General features: G+C 32.0%; 1 protein-coding gene across 1 annotated transcript; it reads left to right on the forward strand.

Annotated features, from left to right (window-relative positions):
- Positions 1–4,129: 4,129 nt before the first annotated feature.
- Positions 4,130–10,437, forward strand: LOC132269230 (glyoxylate/succinic semialdehyde reductase 1-like). The gene is made up of 8 exons (XM_059770343.1): positions 4,130–4,332; positions 6,602–6,712; positions 6,792–6,893; positions 7,714–7,815; positions 8,439–8,554; positions 9,292–9,370; positions 9,447–9,617; positions 10,090–10,437. Exons 1-8 carry the CDS (start codon positions 4,225–4,227, stop codon positions 10,171–10,173), a joined length of 873 nt encoding a protein of 290 aa, XP_059626326.1. The 5' UTR covers positions 4,130–4,224; the 3' UTR covers positions 10,174–10,437.
- The last annotated feature ends 5,123 nt before the right edge of the window (positions 10,438–15,560 follow it).

The raw sequence follows: 15,560 nt of genomic DNA on the forward strand, positions 1-15,560 counted from the left end.
TTCCACACAAGATGAGATTCAAGTCCAATATTAAACAGACAATGCTTATACTCGACAAAAGACTTGAGCCGGAGTCGAATGGTACAAGATTTTCATCTATGAGATGCATTACATTGGAATCGTCACACAATTTTTTTCAACAAATTTTTACGTTTCGATAGCATTCTCGTTCAAATTCTTTCCGTTCATGACTTAATTCTGTTTACACTTCCGCTCTCAAATTCGTTTTTGCTCTCGCTTTTACTTTATGTGATTTAGGGATCCACTATGATAGGTTCTAATTTTATTTATTTATTTATTTATTTTCTTCTTATAACACGCATACGCACCATTCAAGTTAGGAGTGCGATTCAAAAACGACACCAACGCCGCTATGCGTCTCAATTTTCTTTAAGTGTCATTTTAAAATTAAATAATGATCTACTTGAATATGTTGGTTAAATTTTTATTTAAGAGAGAGTAAAAACTTAAACGTATGCAATTTTTTTGGTGAAAAGAAAGAATTGGTAGGCTTATTAGGGATTTGGATTCTAGAAAAATGTATGAAATGACTCGTTCAACTAATTAAACTGTAAGCCTCTATCTATCTCTACGTGCAATTCTTTATTGTTTTTATTATTATTATTATTATTATTATTTTGGCTGCTCAAAAATAAGTTAAGTATCATGCCATAAAGCAATAACATATAAGTCAATAAATGTTAGTTAAGCTGTACTTAACTATGAGATTTGAACTACTCGAGCAAGTTTGAGATAAAAGTGCACCTTAGATTTGAACTACTGCTATAGACAACTATTGATTTTTTTTTTTTCAACTCTACTGTATCAATAATAAATAAGAATAAAATGTCTCTTCTTTTAGTGTCCAATTGAGAATGAACACCGATTAGTACTTAAAAATAGCATGATCACCGCGTTTAACTAATTAAGTATTTTTAATTAATATTATTACAATTTAATTGTAATTAATAAATTTAATATGAAAATTTAGTTTGGTTTACCAGACTTGATGTAAACTTGGAATAAATTATTAAAATTGAGGATCATATATTTTTCATAATATTACTACGCGTGTGTGAATGTATGAGAACAAAGTCAACAATATTCTTTTAAAGTTTGGTGGAGTGATTTTTTAATGGGTCTGGTTAGAAAAATCAACCATGAGAAAGGTTTGGTGGTTCTATTGAACAATAAATAGTCATCAATTGTGCAATCTTTTGTCAATATATCATGGAATAAATTTGCAAAAATGGCATTTCATATCATGAAAAAATGAAAATCCCATTCCAATTAAGCCCAGTAGTTGGGATCTGGTTCAAAGTAATATGAGGTTCTAAACGACGTTACCTCATTTATATCAAAATTAATGTCAATTAGCTATTGGTTAATTCTATTTCAAGCAACAATAAAAAGTTAAGTGTCTTGTCTTTTTTTGTAAAGGTTGTGAATCCAAGTCAAACCTAACCTGAAAATATAATTAGTGGCCCCTAAGATGGGATTGTGCATTATTCTTTTAACTCACAAATCTCAATTCGAGTAACTTATTTTTGTTTTCAATCCATTGATTTATTAATTCTCAATAACTACTGGTTCAAAGAACGTTTTTTTTTAAACATAATATATCTTCGTTGATCATTTTAAATTATGATTCACTTAGATTATTTTTACTGTATTTAAGCCATTATTGACTGTGTCTAGATTCTAGAAGTGTAAAACGGACTAGGCTATTTAAAAATAAAAATAAAAAATCGCCATCTCGCCAGCGTTTATTTTTATTTATTTTATTTTATATTCAGTAAGTCAAGTTAAGATAAGTTGAATGGAAAATGCAAACTATTGGTTTGGGCTTGGAGTATTAGAAAAATAAATTTTTTTCATTTTTTTAAGATTTTTAATTCATTAAAGAGAAACAATATTGCACTCCCTTTTTATAAAAGCATTCAAGTTCCAAAATAAACGAATTTATTATTTCTAATTTTGCTAATTCATAAATATTAGAATCCGGTAAAGAAAATGAGGATGGACGATGAATATCACCTTTGTTGATCAAAATAAATTTATAAACTTAAAAATATTTCTATCCCGCAATATTATTAACTTAACATGTTTTACATTCAGAACTTATGTTTAAGTCGTAACTTATTATTTAACAGCATTAATAAATATAATTACAATTATAGTGATATATATGTATGTATATATAGAAATCTTACAAGATGATGACGTGATTAATTATGATTAAAAATAATTTGGATAAGAATTGAGGTACGTGGAGTTCAAGAGAAATATTTGACCCGAGACTTGGAGAGGATTACGGTAGCACTTACTTGGACCTCTCTTCTTGTTTTTTAGCCCAATCCAGAAGCCAACTGCCTGATTTATGGACCATTTCATATTGGGCCAGTCTTCAAAGGACAAGGACCAAATTACTCCCCAATTAGAGGGGCCAGGGATGGTTCAGGCCTGCCCTTACCCCTCTGGAAAACTTGTCCAGTGGATAGAAACCTGGTAAACTCCACCTTTGGTTAGATAATCTTTTTATCTTTTGAATGAGACACTATTTCCCTCTCTCTTTGGGGGTCAAATTAATCCACAAACCTTTTTTTCAGAACAAGTGATGTATATAAATTAACTTTTAAAATCCAAAAAATGAAACATTCTCTGAATTCTGAGGATGTCAACGGACTATTGTATAAGTAGAGATATAAATCAATCATCATGATGTCGTGTAGTTGGTCCACACCTCACTCTCATGTTCTTATTTAGCATCTCTAAATTCAAAAAATGTATATTGTTTTTTAAAACCATCCATTATAGAAGTTTTATTATTATTATTATTATTTATATATTACAAAGTATACGAATTATTTATCAAAAGAAAAAAATTTCAAAACACTATAATTTTTCTTTTTCTTTTTTTTTTTCCCGGTAATTAAACAATAATTTATCTTTGGTTCTTACAAAAAGCACATATATATTTATCTATTTAAATTTAAGTGTGTAGTAAAATACCAAGCTCCGTTAATCTCACAAAATGAAATTGTTACAAGAGGTGTCAATATTAATTTTTAAAACAAATGGAGTTGTTAGCGTGATTACAGAAATCCTGAAAGAAAGTTTGAAATTTATCAAATAACTTTTAAGTAGTATTTTGTTCTATCCATATCTTATATAATATAATTATATAATGCAATTATTTTTTACCTTGCGAATAAAAGTTATTCAATATCGTAAATAAATATCTAATTAACCTAATCTCCATATACAATAGATCTATATGTTACATATGTACATAGTAAATTGCAAGAAAAAAAATAAATTTAGAGTAGTTGTTTTGGGAAGTATAAATCTTGTCTGATGCGCGTGTGCGTACCCGTTTTTCCCCTATGCGGCCCCACAATAGAGGAAGACAAAATGACTTTCAAAAAATTTATGTATTTAAATAAGAAGAAATCACTATCATTACTTTGTTGCATTGCAATTATGACTGCAATTGGGATGGATTGAGCGAATTTGAGATATAATTTGAGCCCAATTTATCATATGAAATATTAAATTTAAGTCCAACTCATCCTTCTATTTTTAAATTCAGGTTAGCAACTCGGGCTTAGATTCTTGATAAAAATTTTAGGTTAATTTGAATTACTTATATGGCTAATCCATACATCGAAAATTTAATATGATATTGAATTAGTTTTAGATTATATTATTCTTAAATAAGAAAAAAGTTTACCGATTTTTTGTAAATTTTTAATAAATTGTAAACAAATTTTTAAAAAATTAATTCTCCTAAATATTAACATACAATAAGTTAAGATTTAACAAAAGAAGTTGAAAATAAAAAAAATAATTATAATTTAAATATTATATATAATGTATTAAAAAGTAAAAATATATATGAAAATAATATTAAAATTCGGGTTTTGATTAACTCGGATTACTAACACTTCAACTCAAGTCCAACCCTAATTAAATTCAAGTTGAGATTTTTCAATACAAGTCTAATTTTATTTGTAAAAATAATTGTTCAAGCCTATAAATTATCGGGCTGGGCTCAAATTAAATTCGAATTACCCGGCCCAAGTTGCACCCTAATTGCAATGCTTTGTCATTGTGGGTGAAAAGGGCACTATGGTTGTTTATTCGTACAGGGTATCGATACAGAGAAGATTTAAAGCAGTGGAGAGAGGAAGAATTTGCCCACACAACTGAAGAAAAATAGGAATGGAGGAAATTGGGTTTTTAGGGCTAGGAATCATGGGGAAGGCCATGTCCATGAACTTACTGCGCCATGGCTTCAAGGTCACTGTATGGAACCGGACTCTTTCTAGGGTATACCCTCTCTCTTTCTATATATATGTATATGTATGTATGTTTGCTGCGTGGATGATGAGTTATGTTTTTGCCATTTTATGTTACTTGGCCATTATCTTTAATAGAACCTTTTGTTAAGGTGTGGGTTGCTTGAAATTGATGTGCTTCATTATTCTGCTGATGTATGTATAGATACAATCATTGTTAGCATAAAAGACAAAATTTGTGGTGATGATTTTTTATGTGACTCATCCCAATCTACATATGGTAGCCCTTCAAATGTAGGATTCTTCAGTGGTTCATCCTCGAGTACTTCCAAAACTTCAAATATCATATGAGGAGTGATGGACCCAGAAAATTTTATAAGGGGGCGGACTTTTAATTTGTGGGGGCAAACTTATATAGTGGTTCTATTTTTATAATTTCAATTAGGTTTTTTCATAAATTTTCAAAAGTCTAAAGTATAAAATGCAAAAAAAAAAAAAAAAAAAAAAAAAAAAAAAAAAGAAACAATGGGCTTAATTTTAATTTTAGTGGGGGAATTTTCATAAATTCTTAAAAATTTAAAGTATAAAATGTAAAATAAAAATAAAAAAATTCAGTGGCGGAAAATTGTAATTTTAGTGGGCATCTTCATAAATTCTAAAAAAATTAAGGTATAAAATAAAAATATAAAAAATTCATCCGTGCCTGCATATGAGCTGAATTTGATTTTGGCTCCCAAATTATGTGCACTAAGTTCTGGTTACCCTTCTCTCGCTCATGTCCTGAAGAGTTTAGGGCATCAACATGTACTTCAAAATAAACAGTATTTAGCTTAAATTCTAAATCTCTTAATATTCTTCCAAGTTACACTTGCCAGCAATTTGGAATGGAGGAGTTGCCCATTCAATTATTTTTTAAAAGGAATTGATAACAATATTCTACCTACAGTTTCTTGATAACCTATTTTGTTGAAAGTTCTTACATTGATGTTCTTCCCCGAGAGGGAAATAAATTCTTGGACATACTTGTTAACTTGGTAACATGCCTGTAACCAATAACATTATAATTTTCTAAACCTTTGTCAGCAGAAGCATCCTTGTGCTTAGTTTCAAGTTTTCTTGTATGAGTTTTAACTTAATATTATAGATCATAAACACTAACAAATAAAAAAGAAATGTATGAACTTATTCATGGAGAAATAGAAAAAAGAAAAACAAAGACAATTTTCAAAATTGGTAAACATCTACGTACCTCAGTCATAGAGGAATGATGAATGCCTTGGAGATAAAAATTGGAAAAATTTAACAAGATGATTTCAGTGGAGACCAAGAAACGCACCAATGAGGAAGACTGGCACGTATCACATTGAGAGTAATGTTAGGCAAGGGAAATTACTAAAACTAAATTGGGTTGAGATAATAAAAGGAAAATATGATAGCATGTGGTTCTACTGAATTTTTAGCATTAAATAGACTGAATGTTTAAGCAGGTTGTCATGTAATTGAACCCAAACTGTTGAATCAAGGCTTTGTTGAGTTTAGGTTGGACGTTGTTTCTTTAATTTGAGATATGGCACCTAAAATACCTTCCCCAATGAAAAGCAGTCACCTACGTGAAGTATACATAAAACAAGGATACAGTTCTCAATTTAATCAAACTACATACCCTCAACAGTGACTCCCAACTTCGAACTTAATTGAATTCCTGAAGGAAACTGCAATGTTTTTATTTTATTTTCCCATAAATTCAAGTAAGTAAAGAGTTAATTGTCTACACCACATATTAGAAGTCCAATACTCTTTTTGGAAATCAACTATCACAGGTTTGTTGCTTACAATTATTTGTATGAACCAACATTTAAACAAGTTGATTATGATTTTCCCTGCATTTGGTCCCTATTTAACCGTTTTAACATACTTCTGCCAGTTTCAATTCTCTAATATCAATTGACAACTTTTAACTCCTTTTACTCCACCGTAACAACAAATATTTTATAATTAGAGCTGATTCTGTTCCAGCTTAATGTCTATAGTTCTCTTAAATAAGTCAGTCCAAAGAATGAATGCCGGTTGCCCTCATTTTACTTTCTTCCTTGTCGAACTAAAATTTTTAATCTAACTTTTGAAGCTTAGCAAATAATTTTATGCAACCATGAGGCATGTCGCATGTGCACTTTGATCTATGTTTTTTGATTTAGAGGGTTGAAGTCTGACCAACTTAATCAAGCAATTGAAATTCTTTTTTCTGTTCTTGTCACATTTGAAGCAAAGCCTGTTGTACTCAAACCTTCTTCTGATTTCAGTGTGATGAGCTGGTGGAGCATGGAGCTTCAGTAGCAGAAACCCCTGCAGCCGTAGTTAAGAAGTGCAAATATACCATTGCGATGCTGTCTGATCCTTCTGCAGCTCTTTCGGTAAGTAAATCAGGTTGGTGTTTCTAAAATCAACATTTTAACTGACCTTATTGAATGCCCTGTTTTTGTTTTTGCTTAGGTGGTTTTTGATAAAGATGGTGTTCTCGAACAAATTTGCAGTGGAAAAGGATACATTGACATGTCAACTGTTGATGCTGACACGTCTTTAAAGATCAGCGAGGTTAAATTGGATGCCACTAATACTGCTTCATTTTCCTTGTTTAATTGTCCTGCTTTCTTTTTACTGTAATTATACTTCTGCCAAAAAATGTGGCGGTTGTAGATACTTGTATTAGAATCTGTAGCTCAACATTTTTAACTTTCTAAAATGCATCCACAAGCCAAAAGGATATCTGCTCTTTCATATCCAAGATGATATCAGTTAAATTAAGGAGAGAGTTACATTTAGACGAAGTACTGTTCCTAAACATAAATTTTTTGACACCATGCATTTAACTTTCTTTTAAAATAAAGCGGTTGTAAATACTTATATTAAAATTTGTGACTCTTAACATTTTTAAGTTTCTAAAATGCTTCCACAAGGCAAAAGGATATTTGCTCTTTCGTATCCAAGGTGTTAGCAGTTAAACTAAGGAAAGTGGCATATTTAGACGAATTACTGTTCCTAAACATAAAATTTTTGGTCCTATGCATTTAACTTTCCTTGTAGACAAGAAGGAAAGAAAGAATCAGCTTCCTCCTATCAAACATGTGATAATAGATGGGTTGATAGTTCTCACGATACCATATATATGGAGCTTTTTGATCATCAGTGGTGTCCTCTTTTGTTGTTGATGAGCTGTTTGCTGAAGATCAGCAATGTTTGAACTATAATAAGCATTTGGAATTGATTTTACAACACTTGATGAAATTTTTCTTCAAATTTTTTTATCACAGAAGTTTGCACAAAAAATTGATGTTTGGTAAGAATTAAAAAAGAAAGAAAGAAAATGGAATCGTTATATGTGGAACTGATACTTGAATGATTCTGATATATACAGGCAATCACCTCAAAAGGTGGTTCTTTCCTTGAAGCTCCAGTTTCAGGTAGCAAAAAGCCTGCTGAAGATGGTCAACTGGTAATTCTTGCTGCTGGGGTGAAGGTAAATTTACTTTCAGTTTTGCAGATGCAGTTTGTAGGATTAGTATTTATAGGCTTGCTATGTTGCCTTTTGTTTTCTTCTCTTATACTCTTCCTTTTTGGTTGAAATACGTGTTGAGAAACTAAAGGAAGAACAATCATCAAAATGACCAGGTGAGCATGGGATAAGGCCTAAATTTGTTGCCCAGGCAGTAGCTCCAAGCCTCCAAGTGTACATCCATTAATGACAAGCTTATGGATCTTAAATAATAGTTTTACACATCTGCTATCCTAAATTTTTCAATCACTTATTTATGACGAGCTTGGTCAAAATATGAGTTAGAGCATGGAGTGCCTGGTCCAAGATTACCCAGAATCCTGTCACCTAGTTGAAAGGAAACAATATGCTCAATCATGCCTAACCACTTGCCTAGGCATTAATTCAGCGCCACTAGGAGGGAGCTAAAATTCTAAACTTGAATCATTGTGGTGGGCAAAATTATGTTTAAGTTGATTTTTTAACATAAATATACATGCTGGCATGCTGACATTAGGACACTCACAGTCATTGCTATCAAGTCTTTTGTTCTATGCAGGCTGCAAACATTCTATGTTATTATCATGTTCACTTATTTGTAATTGCAGGCACTCTATGAGGAAGCACTCCCTGCTTTTGGTGTCATGGGGAAGAAGCCATTTTTCCTTGGGCATGTTGGAAATGGAGCAAAAACGAAACTTGTTGTGAACATGATAATGGGGAGGTACTACTTAATTTTTGCACAAAGGATATTTCTGAATTAGAGTGTTTTCTTCAGCATTTTCCACTTTCCAGAGCAACAATTTCAGAATGTAGATTGTGACAACTGAACATTGCTATTTTGTTTGGGTAGATTAAAATTAAATAATGATATTATGTGGGGGATTTTTCCAATATACATTTGTAATCTATATCCTGAAATGTTAATAGCACTTGTATATATTGTTAAGTACATAAACAGATAATTATTGAATATCATACTACATAAACAGCAATTTGCATTGTCTCCTTGTGTTATTCACTTCATTTTCACACCCCGGGGCATCTCGTTGTCGTGGATAATAGAAAAGATATCTCAAGTAACTTGAATCTTCCACTGCAAAAGGCTGACAGAAGAAAGTTTTGGTGGGCAAATTTTTTATTTTTTTACAATGTCCTTAAGTTGGAAAGATTAAAATATTATATTTTCTGTCATCTGAAGTCGGAAGGAATCCCCTTAGGCCATCTGTGCCCCTCTGCTTTCCAGTATCTACTATTTTACATTCTTCTATACTATGCTAATCTGACATGTAATCTAGTTTGTTTGTGTGAGAGAATAAATAATTATGAAGTTCTCTGTGGTTCTAGAGAAGTGATATGCTTATTGCAAGTCAATATAACATTGTCAAGATGTTTAAAATTTTCACCGCGTGGTCATGGGCTATGTTGGTTAAATTGTAATAGTGGTTGAATTCTTTGCAGTATGATGACTGCATTTTCAGAGGTACTTGTACTGGCTGACAGAAGTGGATTGAACCCTCATACTTTTCTGGATGTGTTGGTGAGATGGCATGCAAGAATCTTTGTTTAGACGTCTATTTGTGTTGAGCAACTCTTGATATGTTGCTTTCTTGCAGGACCTATGTGGAATTGCTAATCCAATGTTCAGGATGAAAGGACCCACCATGATTCAGGGCAGTTACTCTCCAGCATTTCCTCTGAAACACCAGCAGAAGGATATGAGATTGGCTCTTGCCCTTGGGGATGAGAAAGGGATATCAATGCCAGTGGCAGCTGCTGCCAATGAGGTAAGACCTTTCCTTCACCTCTGTATCTGTATCCAAATGTTATGCTGACTGTGAAAAAGGAAAGACAACCGCCAACGGGCCAGTGGCCCAGCGGTACCAAGCCCCTACTTCTCAAAGGGAGGTCAGGGGTTCAAGCCTCAGTGGAGGCATGGGTGTGTGAATACCAACTAAGGAAAAAAAAAATGGAAAGACAACCCAAGGTCTATTATGTATCCTTAAAATTGATCAAGAAAAAGCTTTAATGCCTAAAGCAGCGGTGAAAACTTTTTACCCTACCTGAACCCATCTTGTTTAGAATGGGTTAACCTGAATTTGTTTGTCTCGATGATTTAGTGGGTTTATAAAATAACTGCAAAACTAACTCTTGAATCCGGCTGGTTTTAAGAGGATTTGGCTTAACCACAGCTGTTAACTATGAAAGGGTTACCATAGCTCTTTGATGATTTAATTCACTCACTCGTTCTTCATGCAGGCATTCAAGAAAGCCATAAGCATGGGTTTGGGCGACCTTGATTTTTCAGCTGTGCACGAGGCCGTGAAGGTTCCTGAACATTAATCCTGGTTCGACGCATATAGATTAAAAAATATATGGACGTTAACAGAGTTCTGACTATGCAAATGTTAAAGTGGGTGAATTTTGGCTGAATGGTAGAACCGTACAAGAAGCTAGGGCAACATCAACATGTGTCAGAGGCTACTCCAATTTTCTCATTACGAAACTCTCCAGCTCGAGAGTTAAATTTAGCTAGACCATGATTTTCTTTCACTATTGTACAATTTTAAATGATTTAAAAATTAGTTTTTACAATTTTTAGTTAAATATGTGTTCAATAAAAACATGGAAGAAGGGGAGGAAAAATTTCAGATGATGATGGAATTAGAAATTTGGATAGAAAGTGGAATGGAAATTTTAGAATGAATCTTTTCAAATTGGTTGGAGGAGTCTAATAATACTTTATAAGAAAATGTCCACTATTAAATTGCTCCTCCAATCAATAATATGAGGAAATAAAGTACCATTGTTAATAATAATAATAATAATATAAGTAAGCAAGTAATAATTTTAGGGCCTTACAAAAGGGGATAGTTACCGAATAATAAATAAAGAAATAATAAATATTAATAAATCAACAACAATTCCATGAATCATATAAAATTTGAGATTTGTCAATAATCCCATTATAATCTTTCACATATTCTCTCTTCCAAAAAAGCAATTTTCGGTTAGACCAAATATATATATATATGGTGTAGAGAGAGCTGCAAAAAGAGAGCAAGCACATAAAATTCTCTGTTCATGACATCATCCCTCATCTAACCTCCAATTCCATCCATTGCAATCCTTGCATGTTCCATTAGCAACTTTATACACATAATGTTAATGAGTTTCAGCATGGTGATCGGTCATTACTTGATCAAGAAAAATGGCATTGTTAAAGATGAAAATTTGGTCCACGTCATTACTAAAATTTGTTTTGATTCTTACATATTGCATGTAACTATTTATTTTATTTTTTTATAGTTTGATTCGAGACTTTCAATTAATACCATGAACAAGAGAAGAGAGAGAGTTTAATCACAAGAGAGCAAAGAGAGAATAAATCACAATACATAAAAAGGACCGTGGAATAACTTTCATATTTTATCAAAACGGCATTTTGATCATTAGATTTATTACTTTAAAGAGTTAGAGCACAAAAAGATAGAGAAACAATATTTGCATTCCTTTTTTATAAAAGCATTCAAATTTCAAAATAAATGAATTTATTATTTCTAACTTTGCTAATTCATAAATAATAGAATCCGGTAAAATATGAATATTTATGTCATTTATATTAGAGAAAAGACAAGAAAATAAAGATAAACTGTGAATATCAACCCTGTTGATCAAAATAAATTTATAAACTTAAAAATATTTATATTCGGCAATATTATTAACTTAACATGATTTATACTCAATACTTATGTTTAAGTCTTCACTTATTATTTATTGGCATTAATGAACATAATTATAATTATAATAATATATATGTATCTATATATAGAAATCTTACAAGATAATGAGGTGATTAAATCTGAATCAGAATTGAAGTATTGGAGTTCAAAAGCAAGATTTGACTGGACACTTGGAGAGGATCACGGTTGCACGTACTTGACCCCTCTTTTTGTTTTTTTAGCCCAACCCAGAACCCCAACTGCCTGATTTATAGACCATTTCATATTGGGCCAGTCCTCAAAGGAAAAGGACAACATTACGCCCCAATGAGAGGGGCTAGGGATGGTTCGGGCCTGCCCTTAGCCCTTTGGAAAACTTCTCCAGTGGATATATTAACTTGGTAAACTCCACCTTGATTAGAAAATCTTTTTAGAATAAATTATACCGACACTCTTAAATCATATTTTACCTAAATAAAAATTTGATTTTAACTTTCACTCATCCCCTAAATTGTTATTTGAACTCTGACACGTGTGAATTGACTTATTTATTTTCATTTTTTTTGATATAATTTAATATTTTCTTTGTCTCAAAATAAATATTATGTTTATTATTATTTTTTTTAATAATATATTTCATATTTTTTTATACATATTTTTTGAATTTAAAATTTAAAATTTAAATATTCAAAATTTAAAAAGGCAAATTAGTAACTTTTTAAAAAACAATATATATCAAATTTCTATTAATTAAAATGGCAAAAAAAACCTTTATGTAATACTAATATTCCAAACCACTCGTTCTCTTTCTCTGTCTCTTTCCTCTATCTACAACATAATAATAATAATAATAAAAATAATAATAATAAGTAGCAGCTGCAGCACATCACCATCACGCCCCTTTCCACTGTCGTTCAAGTCACCATCGCCATCACAAGATGGTCGAAGGTTCTTATTAGCCACCGGCGAAACCCGGAAAGTTGTTCATCGTGAAAAATCACTGAGCAAATCACACACTCCCTCTCCCCGTCAAAGTTCCAAAACACCTTCCAAACAATCACCACACCACCACCACACCACAGAACGATCCGCTGATCATCGAAGCAATTTTCGGCAGTGGCAGCGCCAGTGACAACAATTTGCAACAACGATGACGATCTACAGCAGTGGCGACAGTTTGCGTCAACGACGACGATCTGCGACACGGCGGCTACGAGGATGATCGTTCCACAATCGGCGACAACAACGTATGGTTTCCGATGCTCTGCTCCATATCTACGGCTTAGCTGCGTTCGCGACGGTAGTATTGGCGTTGGGATCAACGGTCATTATTCTTTAGAGATTTGAAATCGACGAGATATTTCTAGCGATCGAGAAATACCGAAGATAGGGATGGGGGTGCTGCGGTGGAAGCAATTCGTTCTTTGCCGTCTGGTTGTCTTCATCCCTATCGATATCGTCGCCGTTTTCCTCTGTTCCCCGATCAGTTTATTGATCTGTGTCTGAGCTCCGTTTTGGACGATTGCTTCAAGTAAAGGGATGATGACAGAAGGAGATGGGCTCCCTGTCGACGACGGTTAAGGCGTTAGTTGTTGGCAATGACGAGCTGTAGGCTTAGTTTGGGAACGTACAGTGAGATGGATTGGCTTTTAGTTGGGCTTTGCGGCTTTGGGTTTTGTTTTGGGTGGGAGTTGTGGTGATAGAGGTGTTGGGTGGGGCAGTGGTAATAGAGGTTTTAGGTGGTGGCAGTGGCGGGTGGCGGTGGTGATGGAGGTGTAGGGTGGGGTAGCCGGTGATGGATGTGTAGCAAGGGCGGATCCAGGATTTGGCTGTTGGGTGGACTAAAATTAAACATAAATTTTTGTTAAGCAAATTTTTTAATAACATAATCTAGATAAATATTTGAATTCAAATATTACAAAATATATATATAAGTTGTGCTCCACAAGTCTTTAAATACTCAAATTTTTTGATAATAGATTCCAAGTCAAATTTTTAAACAAGATAATTCATTTCTCATCGTGCTATGTTTTAACACTTTTCATATTTGGATTTTTTTGGTTTTAAAGATTTAATTTTTGTAACTTTTGTTTGGGGTTTTATTTTATAATTTTTTTTTGATTTTAAAGATTGAATTATTGAAATTTTTGTTTAAGGTTTTATTTTATAAATTAATTTGAAATTTTAACACTTACCCATTTATATTTGTTTTATCTAAATTGTAGTAAGTTAGCAACTTTTGATTTGTGAATTATTGGATTTAGATGATTTCTTTTATACTAATACTCCTTGTCTGCTAGAGATCAAAATCATCAAATTTTCGTAGTTTATAATGCCATAGATTTTTTTGTTTGTTTGTTGAATACTTTCTAAATAAAAACAGGAGCTGTGCGTATTTTTCATGATGATTTAAAAGTGTTGAAATTATAAATTTATGCTATATATATAATTTCATAACTGCCTTTACAACAATTTTATCTCAAAATATGTTTTATTTCATATCCTAATACTCATCCTTAATAAGGCTTGTTAGGCTTGGGTCTTTATTTTAGTATTGTAGCTTAGTTGACTTGAGCTTATTCGGGTGGGCTAATATTAATAATAATAATTTTTTTTTTTGGACTGGGCTAAAAATACCCATAGTAATAAAATAAAATAAAATAAAAATTTTGGGGTGGGCTGGAGCCCAGCCCACCCCTACACTGGATCCACCAGTGATGTGTAGGATTGGGTAGTGGCGACGATGGAGGTGTAGGATTAGGCAGTGGTGATGTGTAGTGGCGATGGAGTTATATGTTGGGGTAGTTTTGTCAAAACAATATTCAAACAACCTTCCCTAAGTCAATAACGGGTCAAATGGGTAGTACAGTCATTTAACACCTCAAAGTACTCTGACCCTATCAAAAATTGATATTTTTTAATATTTAAGTTGTAAGTAAAATACTAAACCACTTTTTCAAATATGAGTAAAAATTAAAAACAAAATGTTCATATAAGTAAAATATAATCCAACCTCAAAGAGTATATGTATAATTTACCCTTTTTTTTTATCTTTTGAGTAAGACACCATTTTCCTCTCTTTGGGGGTCAAATTAACCCACTAAAACCCTTTTCTAGAAAAAGTGATGTATATAAATTAATTTTTAAAATCCAAAAAGTGAATCATTCACTAAATTTGAAGGATGTCAACCTACTTTTGTATAAATAAGAATATAGATAGATCATAATGATATCATTGTTTTTTTAAAACCCTTTATTATAGAAGTTTTATTATTATTATTTATATGACAAAGTATACGAATTATTTGTCCAAAGAAAAAAAATTCAAAACACTATAATTTTTCTTTGGTTCTTACAAAAAGCACATATGTATCCATTTAAATTTAAGTGGGTAGTAAAATACCAAGCTCCATTAATCTCACAAAATGAAATTGTTACAAGAGGTGTCAACATTAATTTTTAAAACAAACGGAGTTGTTAATGTGATATTAGAAATCCTGAAAGAAAGTTTGAAATTTATCAAATCATTTTAAGTAGTACTTTGATGGATTCATATTTTATATAATATAATTATATAATGCAATTATTTTTTACCTTATGAATAAAAGTTAGTCAATTATCGTAGATAAATATCTAACTAACATAATCTTCATATACAATAGATCTATATGTTTATAAATTGGAAGAAAAAAAATAAATTTGTAGTAGTTGTTTTGGGAAGTTTAAATCTTGTCTAATGCGCGTGTGCGTACCCGATTTTTCCCTATGCGCCCCCACGATAGAGGAAGACAAAAAAAACAAAAAAAACAGGAGAAGGCCCAATCAAAAGAGTGGAAGATTAGAAACGCTGACGTGGCAGAAAACCCATCGCGTCTGTCCACACACACCCATCTGTCCAGCAGATAATACTAGGTAAAGTAACGCAATGCGCACATATTTATGCTGATTTAATAACAGCATTTTGTTTATTATTGTACTAATATATTAATGACAATGATGATCTATAGA

Source organism: Cornus florida, unplaced genomic scaffold (genome assembly GCF_030987335.1).
Source record: "Cornus florida cultivar Cherokee Brave unplaced genomic scaffold, ASM3098733v1 CherokeeBrave_3.0.0_Hap2_Chr08, whole genome shotgun sequence".
NCBI lineage: Eukaryota > Viridiplantae > Streptophyta > Magnoliopsida > Cornales > Cornaceae > Cornus > Cornus florida.